General features: G+C 41.4%; 1 protein-coding gene and 1 non-coding gene across 4 annotated transcripts in view; one reads left to right on the forward strand and one right to left on the reverse strand.

Moving 5' to 3' along the window:
* Positions 1 to 11,414, reverse strand: part of LTA4H (leukotriene A4 hydrolase) — a 28,278-nt gene extending 16,864 nt beyond the window's left edge. Inside the window, exons 1-5 of one of the 3 annotated variants that reach the window (XM_007125132.2) lie at positions 11,094 to 11,414; positions 6,576 to 6,706; positions 5,015 to 5,135; positions 2,747 to 2,815; positions 574 to 678 (exon numbers count right to left, since the gene is read on the reverse strand). In XM_007125132.2, coding sequence (XP_007125194.1) covers positions 574 to 678; positions 2,747 to 2,815; positions 5,015 to 5,135; positions 6,576 to 6,706; positions 11,094 to 11,252 — 585 coding nt within the window. In that variant the 5' untranslated portion in view covers positions 11,253 to 11,414. The remainder of the gene's footprint in view (positions 1 to 573; positions 679 to 2,746; positions 2,816 to 5,014; positions 5,136 to 6,575; positions 6,707 to 11,093) is intronic. The other 2 variants (XM_028490461.2, XM_028490462.2) reach the window with 2 other exon arrangements.
* Positions 11,415 to 11,770: 356 nt separating this feature from the next.
* TRNAD-GUC (transfer RNA aspartic acid (anticodon GUC)) lies at positions 11,771 to 11,842 on the forward strand. Its single transcript has one exon. It is a non-coding gene; the product is annotated as a tRNA-Asp (tRNA).
* The last annotated feature ends 11,275 nt before the right edge of the window (positions 11,843 to 23,117 follow it).

Below are 23,117 nucleotides of genomic sequence, written 5' to 3' on the forward strand. Positions count from 1 at the left end.
ATATAGGGATATATGTATACATATAGCTGATTCACTTTGTTGTACAGTAGAAACTAACACAACATTGTAAAGCAATTACACTCCAATAAAAATATAAAAAAAAATAAAAAGCATCAGTAAACACACACACACACACACTTCATTAAAGGTCAAAGATACAAGTCAAACTATCAGCTACTTAGGAATTTTAACTTAAAAGGACTGTAACAGAGTGCTTTCTGGTCTAAGACAGCTCTTCCACCTGTAAACACTACACCACCACACGCCCGAGCTCTGGTACCAGGGCAGGTCAAAGTGTAACTTAGAAACAGGAAACCTGCTACTGACTGGGATGTAGGGAAATGGAATCGCCCCCTGCCACGCCTATCCGGCACCCTCCTACTTCAGTACAATGCTGCGAGCAGAACCAAATATTTTTAAAGCGCAAAAGAAAAAGAAATGAAGAAAACAAAAAGCGGGAGCTGCTTTCTAAATTCTGAAATATTTCAAAAGCCATTTTGCTCTCTGGATGGGTAAAAGCTATTTGTAGTTCACCACTAAGTAAAACACAAAATCTAGACCCTAAGATCTTACTTTTTGGCTGAATCTGTATATCTTCCTGCTCGTGTCTTCTGGGTCAGGTGCTTCTCCATCACGAATGGCACTCATAAGTGCAACCAGTTCTTTAGGGACAGACACCTAATTGAGAAGGAAAAGATATAAATAAAGATATAAATGAAAAGTTCTATGTAAAATAACCTTTCCCCCGGCTTTTTGACTATTGATACAATAGACTATGAACCCAATACATTCCTCTGTATCACTTTTATAAATAGAATTGGCAATATGTAAAACTGGCTTCTTTAAAAATGATGGTGACATATCTACCTATCCATTCATCCATCCATATTAAGAGCATTTGGTAGAAACTACGTTAAAATCCCAGCTCCGCACTTACTAACTTCATGCACTTGGGCAAATAACTTCCCTGAGCCTCAGTTTACCCCATCAAATGAGGGTAATACTTCATAGGATTGTTGCAAGGAATAAATAATATAAATGAAGCGCTAAGCACCATGCCTGGCAATGGCAGCCACCAGCCCTGCTCCCCTCCACACCCTCAGAAGAGATTCAAAAGGATGATATACTCACTTTAGATCAGAGAATACAATTCTGAAAAATTTAATATTTAAAACATAAACTTGGAGTTACAAATTCTACTTTTTAAGGGTCATGAGTGTGAGAAACTTTTAAACTTATTGCTGAGAAATATGAAATAATTTTCTCTGGAAGTTTGTATGGAAAAGGTCCTTACGGGGCAAACTGTATGGTCACTTAAGTGTGTACCCTATCTCCATGATTCTCCAAGTCTTACTTCTAATGAATGCCAGAATAAAGGACCATCACCTGAGTATTAATGATTTAGCAAACATCCATTCCAACAATGCTAGGCTTTCATGTTCTTCCTGCATGGCCCAGTCCTCAAAGCTATTACTGAGGCAGGCACAGAATCAGGACCTCCAGAATCAGTGCTGCAACAACCACAGATCCTAGAGCTAAAAACTATTCAGGAAATACCTTGGTTCTGCTTCCTCCCTTCATTTAGGCAGTGATAGGTTATACAGATGAGACAACTGAGGTTGTGAGGTCATAAGACTTGCCCAAGGTCATGCAGTTATTAAGTGGTGGAGAAGAGTCCAGGGATTCTTTTTTTTTTATTTTTTTTATTTTTAACATCTTTATTGCCATATAATTGCTTTACAATGGTGTGTTAGTTTCTGCTTTATAACAAAGTGAATCAGCTATACATATACATATATCCCCATATCCCCTCCCTCTTGCGTCTCCCTCCCACCCTCCCTATCCCACCACTCTAGGTGGTCACAAAGCACCGGAGTCCGGGGATTCTTGGCCTCCAAGTAAAGTTTTCTGCAGCACTATGCTAGGGGTGGTTTGGTTGTGGAACGATGTGGGAATCAAGAAGGCCCCATAAATACAGGTTGGTCCTCAATTCTATTTGCCTGGTCTAAGTAAGTCTAGCCTCTGGGATAGTATTTATTTATTAATTATAGTCTACCTTTTCCAAAAAGGATCAGCAGTACCTACAACAAGAATAAGTTGGAAATGTATACAGATAAGTCTGCAATATATGCCCATTAGGATACCTAGATAGATATTTACATGGCTGTAAAGTACATTTATAGAAACTTTAATCCTACAAATGTCAATTTTTTTAAGTTAAAAAGAGTTGCTCCCAAATTCTTGTTTTTAGGTCCAGAATTCTGAATTCCTTTTAAAATCAAAATGATTTATTTTGTTTCATTTCATTTTTTGGCTGCGCCATACAGCATGTGGGATCTCAGTTCCCCGACCAGGGATCAAACCTGCACCCCCGGCTGCGGAGTCCTAACCATTGGACAGCCAGGGAAGTCCCTGACACCCCTTATTTTTATACTTATGTTTGAAACTGCCTTTAAAACAGAGATTCAAAATGGGATCCATAGCCTCTTTCTAACATATTTCAGGTAGAATTTAATTAAGTGAAGTATTTCTAGCTATAAAAATTCAATTCTTATCTCTGCTTATCATTTATACCACATTTACTTATATGGATCATTTTGGAAAGATATCCCGTGTTCATGGATTGGAAGAATTAATATTGTTAAAATGTCCATACTACCCAAAGAAATCCACAGATTTAATGTAATCCCTATTAAAATAATTGTATGGATCATTTAATTCAGTGAATAATTTCAGTGATGTTTACCTCTGCACTGTAGGTTAATTTCACAGAAGGAGTGTCCTGGCAAGGAAGAATTGCTCTACAATGGATTGCCTGGGAGAGGGAGGAAAAAAAAGAAACAGCTATTTCCCTGTCTCATAAATCAAGTCATTAAGAAATCATTACAATTGCAGCATTGTTCTTAGACACATTCTTTTTAAAGATCAAAATGTCTCACATTTCTTCAGCTCTTTTAAAGTAGCAAAAGTAGATCTGTGGATTAAAAAAATCTGGTTTTCCCTTTTAATGTAATTGTCAACCATTACATTAATTAATTTGAGAACCATGGCATATTGCATGTCTGGGAGAGTCACTAAGAACATTAGCCTCCTGAAGGCTCTGAAAAGACCGATAATAAAGAAACCTGTTCGAATTCTCATACTTATTTCAACACAAAACCCATTTTCCTCTGGTTAATTATTAACGTCTAATGGGGCGCCAGTGTTCCAAGGAACACTGCTTGGGAAATGTGGTTACAGTCTTGACATCTTGCAGCAAACTTGGAAAGTAAACACTAGGAAGACAAGGAAGGAGAAAGAACAGTCTCTTTCAATACCATCTAGACATATTCATTCACATAATATGTAGAGTGTTTCTTTGCTTCCGTATCAATCTGTCATAAAGATCAGTTCCACTAAGAAGAATGACCAGAGTACCTATGATTTTATACCCTGGCCTGTTTACAGATAAGTCTGCATCTATTGCTTGTGAGCAAAGGAATCCCAGCCTCACTGAGATGGTCTACTGAGCTTAAAGGAACACCGATACTAACATCTCTCTCTGAAGTTGTTATAAATCCCAGACCTACTTCACGCCTCTGCGAACTTCCTTCTATCCTCAAACTCCAGCCCTTTTCACTTCAAATCTAATAGATTCTCCATAGATAGGAAATCCCAAATGACCTCTAGATGGATTAAGTAGAACTAGAAGAACCACCTGGTTCTCTCTCCCAAAATAAGTTTCCAAGACCATGCCTTTAGGGTTCCTTAAGGGTCCCTGGTTATGTGGCTCAGCAATGCCAGGGGTGGGGTTTATATGTATTTCACTGGATAAGACCAAACCCAGAAAAATATGCATAGAGAACGGCCGTAAGCAAACTCATCAAACAAAATCATGTCTACCTGCTTCCTATCAACTATAGTAATTTCTTAATTTGACTGAAATCTCTTTCCTCTATATCAAAAACTGTGTCCAACAAGAAATGGAATAGTATGTTCAAAATTCACATTCTTCTGACTCACAAATCTTGCATTTCTTGCCAACGGACATTCCATACGAATTACTGATGAAAATCAGATAAGCGACAGAGAGTACATCATTGGTACATTCTTGCCTAGAACATGACATCTCTTCCAGATTAGTGAACTCTGAGTTTCTTAGGAAAAAAAAAATTCAATTGGCAGTAGAAAGTAAACACGTCTATACAGGTGTCAACATTGCTTCCTTTTTGATAGACTTGTTTTCAAATGTGAGCCTACCATAGTATCTATCACAGAGGAATATTAAAAGGATTAAATACGTGAAGTACCTTACACAGTGCTTGGAAATATAGTCAATGTTTAATGAAGCGAGTTCCTTTAATTGTAAACGATTTGACTACTAAAAGAATTAGTCTTTTTTTTCAGAAGAAAGTTTGATACTTATGATCCTTGTGACAGATTGTCTCTAATTATGTGGTTCTTTATTCTTAGTTGTTAAACAGAAAACAGATGTAGTCTAAATCATATCATTTTAAAGGTACATTCAATATATTTACATAATATGTACACTTGTAAATGTGTAAGAAAAATCTGGAAAGACTACACGCCAACTCAATGGTTACCTCTGGGCAATGGTGTCTGGAGAGGAATGGGAAATCTGATCATTCCCTTTCCCCTTCTTTATTGTTAGCAATTTTCATAACTGGTATCTACTTTGTTTAACAGTGTTTTCCTTTCATTTTATGACCATTTATTGAGGTCTCACTCTATGCCAAGTTCTATGCTAGGTGCTGAGGATGTGAATATAAATATGACCTAGATAGTCCAATCTAGGTAGACATGTTTTCAAATTTGAAGGAAGTTTCTTTTTAAAAGTAATATATGAATGTGTCAGTGATAACAGGTATAAGTGAAAATACATGTAGTTTTAATAATATAAGATAAAATAAAGTACTATCTTAGGTAAGACCCATGTATCCATAAGACCACTGTCCACTTTGCTTCATTCAACTGCATGAGCTGGGGATAATAAATCATTCCAAGTCCTTTTTACCTGGCACTGACTAAAGAGATAGGGGTGTTTCTTCCCAGAAGTTTGTTCAGGAGTGAGCCACTGAAGAGCAGAAGATTTTGGCGATGTCTCAAAAGAAATTTCTATAACAATTTCTTGATTTCTGTATGAAAGGAACAAATACATTAGTAGAGTACAATTCAGCCTAACTAAAATTTGAATTCATAATACATAAATAACACAAATAATATAAATAATATTTTACGAGGTCTCATCACTGATTGAGAGTAAGTTTTAGGAATGTTTGCCTCACATGTTCCTACCTGAATGCCAGCCTGTGGGTTCTTTTCTCTTCATGGTAACTGCTTATGAAGATGTAACAGGAACTAATATTAGTTGAATACCCCAACTTTTTTTTCTGTGATATCATGTGATCTTTTATAGTGGTGGGAAGGTAGAAGAAATAATTTTGGAACTTCAACTACCACCGTGGTGGGTGCCAGAGCATAACATAGGGCAGTGCTAGTCTGCAAACTGTTACTGGACAAGTTAATTCAAGAACTTGAGAATAAATTCTTATGTCTGTTGAACCTATAATAAAATATATGTGTTTGTATTTAATCTCTTCTTCCTAGGAATTCATTTTTATTGCATTTCACAAAAGTATCAGCCTGTGGCGGACTGGAACTAACAAAAACTGGTCCTTCACCCCAGATGGATTGAGCAGCACTGTTAACGAGGAAACAGCAAGAGCCCTGGAGACCAGTGGCTGTGCCTGTGCTTAAATCTACCACTAACTGGTGCTGTGAATTTGGACAAATTATTTGACCTCCCTATGCGGTAGTGGCTTCATCTGTACAATATGGTTAATGATAGATCTCACAAATTATGTGTGAGAGTTTCCTTTCTTTTTCTCAAATAGGAAGAGAATGCATGAAAACACTGACCGCTGCAAGGTGGGGTAGAGTGACCTTGTTCTAGGCCAATGGTTTTCCACCCTTTTTTCCCTCCCCAGCATATCTAGGAGTGGGATGTACTCCCAATATGACAGTTCTGGCTACCACTTTCTTAAATAAGTTACCTTCTCTCTCTGAGGTTCCCTTTCCTCGTCTATAAAATGCAGATCATACCACAAAGGGTTACTATAAGGATTAGATGAAAGAATACATCTCCAGCACTTTTTAAGTACATAGAAATGGTTCTACGTTTGCCACTGTTGTTATTCCATTAATAAAAGGGGCTGGCCTCTGGGGAGAAGGTGAAAAATGTGCAGCTTGTAAAGCTTCCCAGGCGATCCTGAAATGCCTCCTTAAGGTGGCATGCTCCCACCATCACTCTAGGTATTACTAAAATGATGAGTAAAGAAGTTAACAGTTATCAAAAGTCCTATTCTGGAGTATCTTATCCAATGAATTTCTTTAATATCTTAAGAACATATAATTTTCACTATAAGCTTCAATCGGAACAGCAGATTGGTAGGAGTAGTGTATCAGTTACTACATACACACAAACTAAAAATAGGGAATGAAAAAAAATCTAAATTAAATAAAAATATATATCCCCCTTATTTAGCTATAAAAGAGAAAGATGAGAACATTCGTACTTGCACAGAGCAATAGGAAGAGAGATTTCCATTGGTGACCCTTTGTAACTTTGTCTTTCTCCAAGAGCATATTTGACTTCTTGTCCATTGATGACCACTTTTTCTATTGTAAGGTCCTTTGTATCCAGAATCTAGAATTAAATTAATATTTTTATATGATAAGAATATAGTTTTAGGCACCAGAGAAAACTAATATAGCATATAGGCTAACTACAATAGAACTAGTTGCTTAGGGAGAGTAAGATAGTGAAAGACAGGAATTAAAGGAGTTAAAAGTTAGCATAGGTCCCAATTCATGGGACTTTAAACTTCCCGAAATTTTTTTGGGGGGCTCTAAGATTTGCATATATATTGTGAGGTAATTCTGGGACAGTCACACAAATTTCCAGCTTTAAGTAAAAGTCAGATCTAAATTAAAATGCCTTTGCTTCTGTCTCCTAAAACTTAACTTCTCTACTAGGAAAAAAATCCATCTATAACTTGCTTCTTTCATCATGACTCCTCAGTGTATCTTACCATATATTTCTACCTAGAATTCAGATAGTCTTACTGCTCTGCACTACTTTCATATATCCCCAAATTTAAACAAACCTTGGCACCTGTTAGGCAAATAAGTAGACTGTACCTCACTGCTGTTGTGTATCTAGAAAAAGCCCAACCTGGTATGGCAACTCTAACCAAATGACCCTCTAGAGGAGTGGGAGAGCATATCTACTTGCTATGGTCGATTAAAGACAACTGCGCTGGGCAGGAAGGGAGGGTCAGCAAGTGTCTGAGGATATTCCATCCCAATAATCCTCTATCTGAGCCCTAGAAACCTTTCATTATCTCTCAACTACTTTTCTAGAATCTTCAATCTTCCTACGCCACAAGACTGTTTCCAATCAACCTAAACCAGCCTTCCATATTATTGTTAAAACTTCACTCAATTCTTCTGTCCACTCTGATAATTATTCTATTTTTCTCCTTCCTTTCTGAATCTTCAAGGGCAATCTATGGCTGCTATTTCCAATTCCTCATCAATCTCTCCTCCCTTCCCCCTCTTCAATCTGGCTTCTAGCTCCTCTGCCACAGAAAGGGCAGTCCTCCTGAACAACAGGTCTTTTCTGTTCAGTAACCTTGACCTCTGCTGCTCACAGCCCTAATGGACTGCAGCATCTGTTTGAAGCCCTCTCCTTGGCTGCTTTGACTTTACACATCAATGGTTCTCCTCCTTGTCTAATGCTTTTCCTCCCCCTCCTTTCTAACTCCTAAATATGGATATGTCCCTATGTGCTAGCCTTGGCCTTTTGGTTTTCTTACCGTATTCCGTATTCTTCATTCCCTAGTTCTCACTCATGCCCACATCTTCACCTAGAACCTCTGTGCAGATGACTACCCGTCTATTTCATAGCCTCATCCCCTGCCCAGGACTTCAGCAGGTATCTCAAACTGCCTGCTTGACATTTCCATGGAAAATGTCATCTCATATTCAATAGGCTTCTAGAAATTCTACAAAGCCACCACTGTGTCCCCTAAGTTTGCTCTCTCTGCTGATTTCTCTATTTCATTGATGGAACTCCTCAACTTACCTAAGGTTTGAAACATTCAACTAATCCACAACTGATCTTACTTCCCAATCTCGCATAGCCAGTTAACAAGTTTTTCTTTTACACTCTGTCCTCATACTTTTTCTTTTCTTCTACCACCACCCTAGGTCAGGCCCTGGACTATTAGAACTGCTCACTAACCTTCCTACCTCTGGCATCTTTCCCTTGAAATCTGGCCTGGAATAGCATGAGGAGTTAGACTGCCAAGAAACAGCCACTTTCCAGTCACCTTTCTTTTGTATCAGTTAACTGTGGTGATAAGCTCAGGAAATTTTAACAATTTTATTCTTATCTCTCTAGAGTCAACGATTTTTGGTTAGGAAGAAATTTCCATCCTGGTTGTATTATTCTTTCCCTTTCTTTTTCTTTTAAGAGCAGCCAAATTTGTTATGAGTATCATCTGTTTCCCTCCCTCTGGGCAATTATTTCCTTTGGGGTACTCTCTTTTTTGTGGGTCCCTCAACTGTTGCCCTTACTCTAAATTAGACTGATATATCTTCCTGCATTTGCATATTCAGAAATATTAGATTTTATAGCTTAAGAATAAGTTACTCCTTTGTTATATTCTGGCACCTATTTCTGAGTATCTGATTTGTTGTAAAAACTTGATTGGAGTATCTTATGTATATAAACTACATACGTTTATACTACTCATAACCATAAGGGTGAATTATTTGGGTCATTTCCCAGTGGAACATATTCTATTTTCTGTATTTCCTAAACTTTTCAAATCTGTTCTGAATCAGAAGACTACTATACCTATTTTTTGTGAAACCATTTTCATATCTTCTGTGTTTGTTATAGCAGTTGGCCCGACCCTCTCCAGTAGCACTTACTGTACCACGTTATAGTGATTTATTTCTCCATTAGACTGAGGGTTCTTAAAAAGAAAAAGTTACTTAGGCTTGCATTCCCAGGGTTTAACACAGTGCCGGAGAAACAGCACGTGCCACGTAATGCATGAAGCAAGTCCTGGACCGAGAGAAAATAGAAAATGCAATGTTTAAGCTGTATATCTCAAGTCCTGACCTCAGCTATCACTCCCAAATTACTTAAGAAATTTCCCTTCAAATTTCACTGATAAATGTTATTAAGCAATTGATCAATAATAGTAATAAGAAAGAAAAACAAAGGAAACTGGATAGTTGACAAGTTGGAATGAGTAATTTGAAAATCTTCTCTTGAGATTTGGGGAATGCAAAAACAGGCAGGTTTTTAGACTGGGACATTGAAGGGACATTCTTTTCAAAATTTAAGCGCCCTGACTCTTGCTTACTCATGGAACAGAGGTAAAGGTTTTATTTTTATAAATAAGTGAGAGTGCAAGGTCATATTAAGCAGTGATAAACTATCAAAATTCACTTTCTTTTAATAAAAAGAGAGATTGCATTGAAACAGGACTTCAGTTCAGCTGATCCTGCCTGGGCAAAGCTGTCTGCAATAAACGATAGCCTGGCACTTCAAGCAGACCAAAGTACAGCCTATAGGGAAATAGTTATCATCTTGCTTATAATGCTTTAATTATTTATTTTCCTTACAGTACTTGTGGTGACTGCAAATCAATACATAGAGAGTTGACCTATTTTTCAAACCATAATTAGTCTAGCAAATTGCTAAATCACAAAGTAAGAAAGTTACATGCTGTATTAGTTCATATTAATGAACTCAAAATACAGGCCTATTACTCAAGCAGGAAAAAATCATGAAAACCACCAACTCTTATCTAAACTTACTATGCCCAATTAACTGACCCTATTCATTTCCCTCCATCAAGTCTACAACATACCTTATCTGATTGCTTATTGCTGGGCTTTGGTAGCTATCGCCACACTACTCTATGCAAAATACATTGTGCCTGGCCTTTTCTTGTTCCTCTTATTTCTAAAATGCTTATCTATGAAATTCTTCAGGTGAAAGGTACAATCCAAATACTATCAGACAATTTGAGTAAGAACACTGAAAACAGGTTATGTTGTACAGATAAAATAATTTAATAACATTCCACAAATCTAAACAAGTTTTTCGTCATTCAAGTGGCTAGAGAGCTTGTAGAAGTCATTTTCTAAGAAGCGTAATATTATTTGCTTCTGGGAACCAACTATTAATAAATTGTATTGAGACATCCTTAGGAAGCTTGAAGAGCTTAAATTATTAGAAGAGAAGTGTGATAAGAATCAAAGGTAGGAAGGACCATGAACCCGGAGAGAGCTGCATCTGGAGTTAGAAAGTAGAGACTGCAAGTATCAAAGCAGGGCTGGGAATTCTCTAGGGCGGTTGAGAACTGGCAGGGAGACGGTGATCGGTCGTATCCGGCAGACCTGCGGTGCGGGTTGAAATAAAGGGGCCTGGGAGGGAAAGATGGGACCGAGAATCGGCAGGATATAGGGCCTGAGACTTAGCTGAGACTGTGGACTGAGGAAGGTGCACTGGGGACTGGAAGAATTCTGGGGCCTGAGGAGGGAGTTCTGGGCTGCAGGCCGAGGATATGGGGAGACCACAGGGGCCATGAGCGCTGGGAACTAGGGTTAGAGGGGGAAGAGGCATTCCTGCTAAAATGAAACTTGAGCGCTGGATGAGAAGCGGGGCGTGGAATGGGCCCTGGGATGTGTCCAGGGACTGGGAAGGAGGCTTTGAGAGGGAAGGGGTGGAGGAGAAGGCAGGTATACGTAGTGGGTGAGGAAGGACTGCAGAGACTCAAGTTGGGTTGGGAGGGATCGATATGGGGTGCGTGGGGGCTGAAGAAGGGGACGCTGAGAAATGAGTGTGGGCTGAAAAGGAGGTGCAGAACACGGGTTGCGGGCTGCGGAGGAGCACCGAGGGATGCGCAAAGCAGGCGGGGGTGTGGGACCGGGAAGAGGCCGAAGCGGGGTGAGAGACGAGAGGCAGGTGGCCGGGGAGAGGCGGGTACTGGGAGCCTGTCCCACCGTACCAGGCTGCGCAGATTGTCCTCCTGGGACTGGACGGTGAGTGCGGCGGTCCCGGTCAGTACCCGGCGAGTAAAGTCGACGCTGCAGCGCAGGTGCAGGTGCTTGGTCCGGCAGACGGACACCGGGGAGGCCAAGGAGCACGTATCCACTACCTCGGGCATGGCTGTGCAGAGTCCTGCTGCACGCGATCAGCACCCCAACACTCAGCTGCCCGACTGACTACTCGACGGAGAGCGAGAGAAGGCGGGAGGGAGGTAAAGCAGAAGAGGAGGAGTTCGCGGCGCCCGCCGGGAAAGGAAGTTCCTTAAAGTCGGAGGAGAGTGCAGTACGGCATGGATGGAACTACAAGTCCCGTGGTGCAGCGCGATAAGGCGCGCGCTTTGCTCTCTGGGAGTGTGTGTGTTGAGGGGTGCAGAGGTGGGTTGATATTTCTCCCGGAGGGGGAGGAAGAGGAGGAGGAGGAAAAGGAAGGGAGTAGAAGTTAGAGGAAGGTTAAGTCAATGGAAATAAGTGCGGCGGGGAGATCAAACTGAACGCTTCCATTTTAGTTCCATTCAACTTCGATGGAAGTTGCAATAGCAGTAGAAGAATGTCAGGCCTACTGGTGGTTGCAAATGGTAAGGGAGGGGCGGGGTAAAAAGGGATAAGAGGCCTTCCAGAAAACCGGTCTTCGTGCAGTTCCTCGTTAGTATAGTGGTGAGTATCCCCGCCTGTCACGCGGGAGACCGGGGTTCGATTCCCCGACGGGGAGGCACGTGAGTGTTTTTTATTTTTTGCCTCGCTAATAAAATGAAAATGTTCATACAAACATTTCAAAAGCAATTGTGAAAGAAAGAGTCAACGTCAAGATTTATATTTTAAAGCTGTTTTGTTACTGCTTTCCATGTTGGCAACCCAGTGCAAGTGAGCTCAGTTCTGTCAGTTCAACAAGTATTTATTTAGTGCTCATTATGTACATTTCCAGGCCCTGGAGATCTAAAATGGAAATAAGCCACATTCCCGCCTTAGAAACTTAGAAGGATTACCTCAGTATACCGTAATGAGAGAATTCTATGATATGAGTGTGCAGTGGCCGCAAGGGGAGTGCAGAGCTGGGACATCCTGGAAGTGAGGAAGGGTTGAAGGACGACTTGCCTAAAAAATGGGACCTCAGGGTTGAAACTGGCAAAATTGGAAAAGGGCGCGTGTCAAAGGACCTTAAACCGTTGGACCTTTAATCTTGAATGCATGAATGGGGGACTCATTGAAGAATTTTAACCAGGGGAGTGACATGGTCAGATTCATGTTATCAAAGGAACACTGGTAGTGTTCAGAGAATGGGTATGAGGTATCAAAACCAGAGTCAGGCGAGTTGGGAAACCACTGTTAAAATAGTCCAGGAAGAAGATGCTGGGGTCCTGACATAGGTAATATATAATATGTAATAAGTACGGATAGAGAGGAAGGAATGGAAGGAATACTTAAGAGATAAGTGGTTTCACATTAAGAAGGAGCCTAAGATGATTTCTCAGATTCTTGGCTTCAGTGGCTGGATAATCATTAAACAAAGGAAGAGACTACATGAAGAGGACAGATTTAGGTGGGAAAGCTCTAAGTTTAATTTGGGACAAATGGAGTTTGAGACTGTATGGGAGTCAGAGTGGAGATGTCCTTGAGACACTTGGGTATTTAAGTCAGTAGCTCTGGGGAAGTTTCAGGTAGATATAAGAGTATCACGTAATGTGGTGGGTGAAACTATGACAGTGGGTAAACTCAGCCCAAGGACAGTGTATAAAAAGAGCAGTGAAAACAGGTGGGAAGCTGGGAGAACACCAGAATTTAAGAAAAAAAGGCTAGAGGATGGGAAAAATCCTTTCACAATGTATACGTATAACAAGTCACCACGACGCGCACTTTAAATATCTTAACATTTTATTTGTCAGTTATACCGCAATAAAGCTGAAATTTTATTTAAAAGTGGGGTGGGTGGTGCTAGAGTAAGAGGAACTCATGAAATAAACTAGAAAGAGCCAAGCAGCAATGTCAAATACAGCCTAGAGGGCCATTACAATGGGAAGTAAAAAGTCTTCCTTGGATTTGGCAGTGGGGTGGAGGTGGGAAGATGGTGGTTTTGCTGACTTTTGTGGTTTAGTTGAAGGTGGGCGCCAGAGAACAGTGACTGAGCAATAAAAGAGCAGAGAGGAAATAGGGCAGAGGCTGTTCTCTCAAGACGTGTGGCCAGTGTGAGAAGGGAAGAAAAAAAGAGGAATAGGGAGGAGTATGGTGCTGAGAAAGCATTTTTTATGTTTTTAGGGAGAGGGAAACTTTAACATGTTTCGAGGTGAAAGGATTTCTAGAGAAGATGAATTGAGCAGTTGGAAAGTGCTGCATCACTCCATTCTGTATCAAAGTGATCTAACAATTAAATTTGACCCCAGCAACAGAAAGAGAGGCTATACATTTGGGTATCCTTGTGTCGGCCCCTGCAAGCCAGAGGAAAACAAAATAAAAACATCCTAAACTATGACATGGAATACCTTACATGTGCATAAATCCTAATTCCATAGGGCCTAAGAATCCATGGCATGATTGATGTTAGCAAACACTTTTTGAGGCCTAAAAGTGTTCCTGGTGTCAGCAAATCTAGGGTGACAAATATGATGCAGTCGAATTGATTTAGTAGAAGAATACACAATCAAATTATCGTCCTACTGGAGAAAGTATAGTTTGTTTGTTTTAATAGAAGAATGTCAATATCATCATCTTCCATTATTGATTACCAGTAACCCACGGAGTTTACGCCTCTGTGTTCCAGTTACGCCTCTGTGTTACGCCTCTCTCTTCCAGAGATAGCCACAGACAACCACAAATGAATTCCTCAAATTGATTAATAGATGAATCAAAAGATAAATATGCAATAGGAATTGTTTTCTAAGATACCACTGACTCCCAGATATAGAGTGTACAAAATTGACATTTCACAAACAATAGGAGTGTTATTCATATCCAATGGTGGATTGAGTTTTTAAAATGAAGCTTTTCATGCTTCTGTAAAATAAGAATAATATCAGGGTGTATATACAAAAGGAGATTTTAATTTTATAGAAGTATAGTTGATTTACAATGTTGTGTTAATTTCTTCTGTACAGCAAAGTGACTTAGTTTTATATATATACTCTTTTTCATATTCTTTTCCATTACGGTTTGTCACAGGATATTGGATATAGTTCCCTGTGCTATACAGTAGGACTTTGTTGTTTATCCATCCTGTATATAATAGTTTGCCTCTGCTAATCCCAAACTCCCATCAAAAGGAGATTTTATTAAGGATGAAAAAGATGAGTTACATAAAGTTTTATGAAAAGAAATGCACATGTATTTACAGAGTCATATGAGCAAGAGGTATTTCAGCTCTATTGCCCTGCGACTCTACCTTGAAAAGTTACTTGATCCCTCTAGGCCTCAGTCCCCTCAGGATAATTGAGATACCTCTGCCTTATGGGGTTGTTGAAAGGATGAAATGAGATCATGTCTGTGAAATGCTCAGCACTGTGCTTGGCCTAGAATGATCCTTTGTTATGTGTTAGCTAGTATCATTATTTCGGCTGGCTTTTATTTTGTCTATTTTGATAATTTTAATACATATTTTCCCCTTGTTTTGTTAGCATGAGTTTTTAGGAAGACCTGGGAAATGAGAAGCAAATCACACTAAATTAGGCCTCTAAAAAGAGTCTGCAACATTAGCAATGGTCATATGTTTTGAAATGCATTTACATTCAGGAAATTCAGGGAATTGCAATTGGTGCATTAACACCTTCCTTAAAAGGGTATAAAGACTTCTCATTTCTTTCCCCCCTTACTTCACATAGACCTTTCCCTTCTTTAAATAGTCAGTACAGTTTGCAGATATTAAGTGTGTTCTACTACACTGTGCTACCTAGAACAGAGTGAGGGGAGTTTCTGTCCTACCTGCTGGATAATTTACACTCTGTTATAAGCTATGCCAATGACCTAAGATAGCATGATGTTGAGATGAAGGCCAAGGCCCAAGGAGAACTATAAATGAAGTTCTAGAGGGACAGGTTCTTTCCCTTTAGGGAAGGTCAAGAATAACAACATGGATGGTGTAGCATTTGAGATGAGGCTTGAAGGACAAGCAGGATTTTAATAGGAAAAGTGGTAAGGGCTGTAGGATTGAGCATGGGGAATGGGAGGTGGGCAGCTTTCCAGGTAGAAATAGTAGCAAGAATCAGGGCATGGCCCTCGCGCCTCAACTACTGTAGCCCACGCACCTACAGCCCATGCTCCGCAACAAGAGGAGACACGGCAATGTGAAGCCTGCGCACCGCAACGAAGAGTAGCCCCCTCTCGCCGCAACTAGAGAAAGCCCGCACGCAGCAACGAAGACCCAACGCAGCCAGAAATTAATTAATTCATTAATTAATCAATTTTAGAAAAAAGAATCAAGGCATGGGGCAAAAAGCAGAGATGTGTTTGGGAAAGAACAGTTCTGGGCGTAGAGAATCTAAAATCCAGGTAATACATCTGACGTGGTAGAGACCATTAGCTGTTCCCCAATAGATATATTTCTTTTCATTTTTAGTAGTAAAACCTTCCATGTTTAGCTGGATACGTGGCCTCCCAGAAGACTATGTTTCCCAGCCTTCTTTGAAGTTATGGCCATGTGACTAAGTTCTGGCCAATGGAAGGTAAGCAGAATTGTCAATTATGACTTGTAGGAAGTGTCCTTAACAGGGAGTTCTTTAATGAACGCTTTGCCTGTTCTGCTATCTGGAACGCAGAGTTGATGGCTAAAGCTCTAACTATGACATTGTATCATGAGGTTGGGACCATTGCGAGCATGGAAGGAGCTATGGGCTGGAAGTAGCCAGGTCTCTGGTGATCGTGGAAGGCCCCTGTGGGCTGGGTTTCCTCTCCTTAACAGAGAAATAACTTCCACTTGGTTTAAGACAGTTATTTGGGGGTTTCTATCATCTCCTGGGAACTCAGTCTTTACCAAGACACCTGTTCTCTGTTGGATGGGTTTATCAGTTTTGCCCCAGATACTTACTTTTGTCCATCCATTTGTCACCACTTTATTGTGGACTATTGCATAAGTTTGAAAAAAGTTATCAGATTGGCTTTCTTCCCCCTGTCTTGTGTTTTCTGCTAGAGCATTCTTTCTAATCACCTCACTACCCAGCTTAAAAGCCTTCAAGGTCCCATCAATATCTGCACTGGGTATTCTCTACCTTTTGGGTAGACGTGGCTGCCTAGGGGTGGTTTAGTGAAGCGTGGCAAGGTGCAGACACCAGAGGTGTGAGAGACCATGAAGAGGTAGAGGCAGCGGATTAGAGTTCCTGGCGGGCCAAAGGACGTTTGGAATCAGGGTCCATAACTGGAAAGATAAGGGCTTGTGTGTGGTCGGCGAGTCTGACAGAATAAGATTATGGATGACTGCCTATTTTTATATAAAAGGGAGAAGGAGAATATATATCAAGTTTGCTCATACCTATGTAAAATATTCCGGAAGGAATCTCAGAAAACTCATGCTATGGTTTGCCTGGGGGGAGGGGAAGTGACGTGGCTAAGAAGCAGAGGTGAGAGGGAGATATTTCAACCAAGTAACCTGTTAAGCCTTTTGAATTTTGATGTATGTGAACATATCACCTATTCAAAAAAAGTTACTTGTGGATATTTTTAAAAATAATGTCACCAGACCCAAAACCTGCAAACAGAACCAAAAACAGCCTTCTGTGACTTCTTATTTACATGAAGCTCCCCACCTGCCGCACTTCAGCCGTGCTGAACACAACTTGCCCAAGATCTCCGCTCTCTCTTGCTCTCCCTTGAGCTGGAAGCCTCTTCACGCTTCCCGTCACCCCGCTGCTCCACGGCAGGGCCCTCCCCTGCCTCCTCAGGACGCCTCCTCCCTTCCCTCCAGCCTGGGTCTGGGTGGGAGTCTAGTAGGATCTCTTTCCCTAATGGAACGAGGTATGTGTGATGCCCTTCACATCCTCCTTCCAATGGGTGAGAAAACAGAAGGTTTCAGCCACCTCTTTTTATATTTAGCTCCCCAAAGGGTTGAGGCAGCCCCGACTCGTTTCTGCATTTTTCTGTCAAATCTGGTTTTGCTTGTGCAGCCTTGTGCAAGAATTTTAGATTTACATTCACATTTCCAGTCTGTTCTTCCTGTCGAGAAAAGGTTTGGGCAGCTGGGGAGGCAGAAATGAAAGGAACACGAGACAAAGTTCTTCCAGTTTCGTAAAACACCCGCCCCTCCACCTGCCGCCCTCTCCTTGCACCGCCTCTCTCTCTCCCTCCCTCACGCGGTGGACAGCAGGCCGGGTCGGGAGAGCCTCATCAGTTACCTGGTCTCCCACCAAGGCCTGTCTTGTTTCTCTGCCTGTGCCCTCGGGAGAGACCAGCCTGAACGAGAGAGATTGTCAAACTGTCCTGGGTTCGAGCCCAAGAATCGCCCTGGTCACGTGACAGTCGCTGGTGGCCCACACAGAGTGGTTCCAGCACCAGCAGCTGTCAGCCCCGCCCCCATCCCGGACCTAGGGGATCACAGCCTGCAGTCTAACAAGATCCCCAGGTGATTCATGTGCACATTAAATTAAACCACTGCCTTACAGGCGCAAAGGATACTTTGGAAGTTGGAGGAAATTCAGTTCCAGAGTTAATCAGACTTGGCAGGACTCCTTCTCTTGGAGTTCACAGCCCTGGACCCTCAAATCAGTACTCCCATAACACCTTAATGTCATCCGCAGCACAGCACTCGACCGCACTGTGCATAACTGTCAGTAAATATAAGTCCCAGACGTATATTTTCTCTCTCTAAGCATGTCTGTAGTATGAATGAACAAATGTGTAAATGAATGAATGAGATTTCATATGAGGTTCCAGGCCTCCTTGGACTCAGTGCGTTGCTCTGTGTCGACTACGGCGCAGAGAGAGAACTGCCCTCTGAGCACTTCCTTGTCCTCTGATGTCACCAGGCAATATGTTTGCTTGCAACAGGGAATGCGCTTGCCGCCCTCTTGCTAATGGTATACACTTTAAAAACATTTTTCTTGAAGCAAACTATCCATTCATAAAATGGCACCTAACATGAGTGTATAACTCTCTGAACTTTATGAATTGAATACACCGGTGCAAGCAGTAGCCAGATGAGACACAGAACATGACCACCACCCCACTAGATGCCCCGTCAAATTCCCTTCCAGTCTCTATAAATCTCACTCCCTAGGGGTAACTGCTGCCTGACTTGCAGTAACTTATTACTTCTACCTGTCCTGCTCGTTGTATTTCCTTTATGTAAATGGAAACGTGCAGGAGGTTCACTCGTGCCTCACTTCTTTAGCTCGTGACGTTTGTGGACCCTCCATATTGTTGTGTGTAGTGCCAGGTTGTGCATGCTCATTGCTGTGTAGTATGACACGTGTGGACAGACCACAATTTATTTATCCATTCTACTGTGGATGGATATCAGCGTGATTTTCAGTTCTGGGAATAACACTGCTGTGGACATTCCAGAACATGTCTTTGGTGAACATATTGTAGCCAGGTTTTGATGTGCTGCTTTGAAGTTTGGACAGCTTTTTTCCAGGAAATTTCCTGTGGGACCCCTGCACCAAGCGAAAAATCAGTCACTGGGGCAACACAGGATCTCTAGTCATGGACACAAACCCAACAACCCTCCAACTTGTGAAAGTGGATCAGGCAGGGAGGGAGGTTGTTTTCAAGTTATAAGAATAAAATTCTTCACAAGTACTGGTTTAGATCATACTTTGTTGCCCCCTCGGTCACTTCTGTTTCTTTACTAGGTGTGACTGATTGCAAGGTTTAGCTCTACCGGGTGTTTTCCTGACTCAGAGATTCCAGCTCTACTTACATTTTTCCTACAAAGAGGCCAGTGGTATTTCATCAGAACAGGTACTTCCACCTCTTGTTCTAAAGCATGAGCTGGATTTGACAAGTGTCTACAGGGTTGCGTTTTCAAAAGCAAAATTTCTGTCTCACATTGGATGGCTTTGAGCCCAATTTCTCTGGTTTTGCCAACAGAGCCTGTTATTACTACTTGCTGGTGAAATATGGTTTTCAGCAAAGACCCCCCCAATGGCTTTCCTCCTAAACATTCTTCTCATCTACAAATCTGTGTTTGAGGAACTAACTATTATTCTGTCATTTCTTATAAAAGGCCCCTCTTACTTAGTATTTGGAATTGAGCAACTCATGTAAGAAGCTCACAGTTTTGACTTAGCCTTCACCTTCTCCCGCAGACGGGTCTCGGTATTTCTCAGGCTGAGGCACATTCTTCCTCTTCCACCTGGTTCCCACCACCCTCCCAAGCTGCTTCCTCTTGGCTCCCAAGCGCAGCTAACTTCTCCAGCCAGACCCCACTTCCTTTCCCACAGACACACCTCACCATGCTCAGCTATACTCGTCCAGGTCCCTGCTAGAAGAACCCCTTCTCTCACCTCTGTTCACTGCCCCCTTTCTCCGTGAATATTTGCCTAATGTATTTTCCTTTCCCTTTGGGTCCTTAAATTTTCTCAGTGCAAATTTTACACACACACACACACACACACACACTCACACACACACACACACACACGTCAACCCTCACTGGTCGCAGACTTCGTATTTGTGAGTTTGTCTACTTGCTAAAATTTATTTTCTGCCCCCAAATCAATACTTGCGATCACCTGTGCACACAAACAGAGCTGTAAAAATTTCGACTTGCATAGCTGAGGTTGAGCTCAGCTTTCTTGTTTCTGCTTCTTATACTGTGAATACTTGTCATTTTTGTGGTTTATTTAGTCTCACGCTTTTCACATTTTCGTGCTTTTTGTTGGTGATTTCGCTGTTTAAAATATCCTCCAAGCCAATGCTGGAGTGCTGTCTCGTGTTCCTAAGAGCGAGAAGGCTGCGATGTGCCCCGTGGGGAACGCACGTGTGTTATAGATGAACTTTGTTCAGGTGTGAGTTCAAGTGCTGTTGGCCGTGAGTTCAATGTTAATGAATCGACTGTATAGTAAATAAGGTGACTTTAGACAGAAACACACATGAAACAAGGTTATATAGTCACTGGCTGATGAAAATGTTATGATCAGAGGCTCTCAGAAACCTACTGTATTTCCCCTGGGAGCCATGGTTCAGAATTCACTAATCCAGTGTTCAAGGTGACTTTGTGAAACATAATTGCTACAAATAAGGAGAATCAATCAACTGTATATACTTCTCCTCCTTCAGTTCGTTTGCATTTGTTTGTTTCAACTTCTCTCCCTCTGTTCCCAGAGGAGTTAGCTGGTAGGCTTCCTCCAAGCCTACCTTAACTGTCTCACAGCACCCAGCTCAGTACAAACAACGTGGTGGGTCCTCAGTGGATGTGGAAGGAGAAACAGAAGGGAGGGGAGGGGGGAGGAACAAAGGAAGGAGAAGGACGGAAAGAAAAGCTCTAATCAAGGAAGCTGAAGTTATTGCTTTGTCTAAGACGTTTTGGGTCCCCAGAATTTCTCAGTCTCTCAGTCCTCAAATGCTTCCTCTTTATTTCTGAGCAGAGTCATTAAACGAGAATAATATAAAATTGGAAATTAAGTGATATTTTGTGATAGATTTGACTTTTATTTCTGTTCCTGAAGGAATCAAACAGAGCAAATCTTCCAGATTCTTTTGAGTTTTTCTATTTTCCTTCTCCTCACCTCCCTGCCATCCCGCGCCGCCCCCCAACCTTGGTCTTCACTTGGAGAGAGAGAACCACAGAACTTCCAAACTTAGGTACTCACAGCAGGCATAACCACAACTTGGCAGCAACATCAGACACCTTTCGTGGGCACCAAGCAGCATGGATGCCTGCTTGTCCCTGGCAAGTTCATAAACCTATTGGGAAAATGGAGACCATAAAGTGAAACCACTAAAGATCAGTGTGTGAGACTGAATAATTAACGGGCATTCAGGTGGACCAGTCTGCAAATGCTGTAGGAATTCAATAGAGAGATCAGTGGGCCTCTTCCTGGAAGCAGTGAGGCTTGCATTGAACCATAATGCAGGGGTCTCTAAATTTTTTAATTGCTAACTAATATCAGTAAAAATTTGGGGCACACCCTCAATACATGTTTGCTCATTTATAACTTCTCTACATGTGTTAATATAGTTAATGACTATCTAAGGCACAAAATACACTGAGGGCAAAGTTCATTGTCAGGGATCGTGAATATAAACATTTATTTTAAATAACCATCTTGATAATATTGATTTGGCATGGGGGGGTGGATACCTTCTTCTTGTCAGATATGATTTTGATCATCATTGTTCTGTTTTGTTCCTTAAGTCAATGTGCCTACTTCATCTTGGAGTAGGAGAATCTTTAGTTCTGTCATTTTCTTGTGGCTCATTTATGCTACATTCTACCTTCTGCTTTGAGTCTGCAATTTGTGAAACGTGACCTTAGAACTTTGAGTGACCTGAGTGTCCAGAAAAGTCAGGAGTCTGCAGAAGGTTTTAACCAGGGGCAGGGGAGATACTACCCACTGAGAGAAGTTAAAGAAACAGTAGAAGAACAGAATGTTGTTGCATATGATTACATCTCGGAAGTCATGCCTATGAAACAGAGCAGAGACATAAATAATATTAGAGGTTTAATATTTTCTGCCCACACCCAAATAATTGTTGTGTGTATATGTTCATCCTACTCTGGAAACCCTTTCTGGATGAATGTGTAAAGTTTGGATGGGTAATTGAAAGGGAAAATACTCCCAATGAGGTTGATGGTTAAGAGGAAAGTCAGATACCAAAGGCAAATTCAGAAAAATAACACACTTCTTGAACCTCCAGATGTATTTCCAAAGGATGGCTCCACTGCCCTGGGACTATGTGCCCTGGGACTGTCCACTCCACCCTGCCTTGGTGGTCACGGCAGGGATTCATTGAGGTTTCCTGCCCCCTAGAAGAGGAGAAGTTAGCAGCCACTGGAAAGCTATCTTTCCTGCTTTAAGCTAGCATCGTTGAGCCTTGAAAGTGACATACCACCACTTTGCAATGTTCTGTTGGTCACATAGAAAACCCCTGATACAACAGGACGGAACTACAGAAAGTCACAAATACTAGGAGGTGGGGATCGTTGCGGGCCTTTTTGGGGGCTGGCTACTACCATGAGGTTGGCATTATTATCACCCTCAGTTTTTAGAGGAGGAAACCGAGGCTCTGATAAATAATTTGCTCGAGTCACTCAGTTTGCAACAGGCAGAGCTGGGGTTCAAACGCAGGCATTGTGACCCCAGAGCACGTCCTTTTTTGAGCACTACCCAATACTCTGGCCTCATCACAAGCCTTTTTCTAATTTCCTTTCTTTCCCCCACTGCATCAAACCTTGGGAATAAGGTGTATTTCCTTTTGCTTAGACCATTTTGAAAGTCATTGTTTCTTCAGGGTGGAGGTTGGAGGGTTTCCAAAGAATGAAATATAATGAAAACATCTGGCCAAAGTCACTAATGTGTACACATTTATTAATTAATTAAGAAGATATAACACACAGACTACAAATAACAAGATTATTGGCCCAATTTCAGAGCCTATCATTTATAAAACGTATACAGGCAGAAAGCTGGTTGTGTGTACATTCTGTTAAACTCCTTTTCTTCATGGTTGTTTGGGTCACATTGTTGTCTCATGTGGCTGGGTGGGCTCAACTGAGCAACATTTTGCTTAAAAAAGTCTGCAAGATTAGACCTTAGGAAACAAAAGCCGGAAAGAGAAACTACATTTCCTATAAAATGCGGAACCGTGGGATAACTGCTTTGACAAACAGTATGACTGGATAGAGGCCAATTCTTATATGAGAAGGAATGGGATTATATACGATATATAATGTCACCTGTATAAATGATCACGTGAAAGATAAAGTTTTGTCGTTCTTTCGTTGTGATCTTTTTTGAACCAAATTTGTGCTGCATTACGATGGGAATCATCGTAAGCCTGAGGCTGCTGGCCGCCTTCTTGTCATCATGCTGTGCTTGAGAATGACACCAAAATAAAGAGAGCGA

Source organism: Physeter macrocephalus, chromosome 6, assembly GCF_002837175.3.
Source record: "Physeter macrocephalus isolate SW-GA chromosome 6, ASM283717v5, whole genome shotgun sequence".
In the NCBI taxonomy this organism is placed as follows: domain Eukaryota; kingdom Metazoa; phylum Chordata; class Mammalia; order Artiodactyla; family Physeteridae; genus Physeter; species Physeter macrocephalus.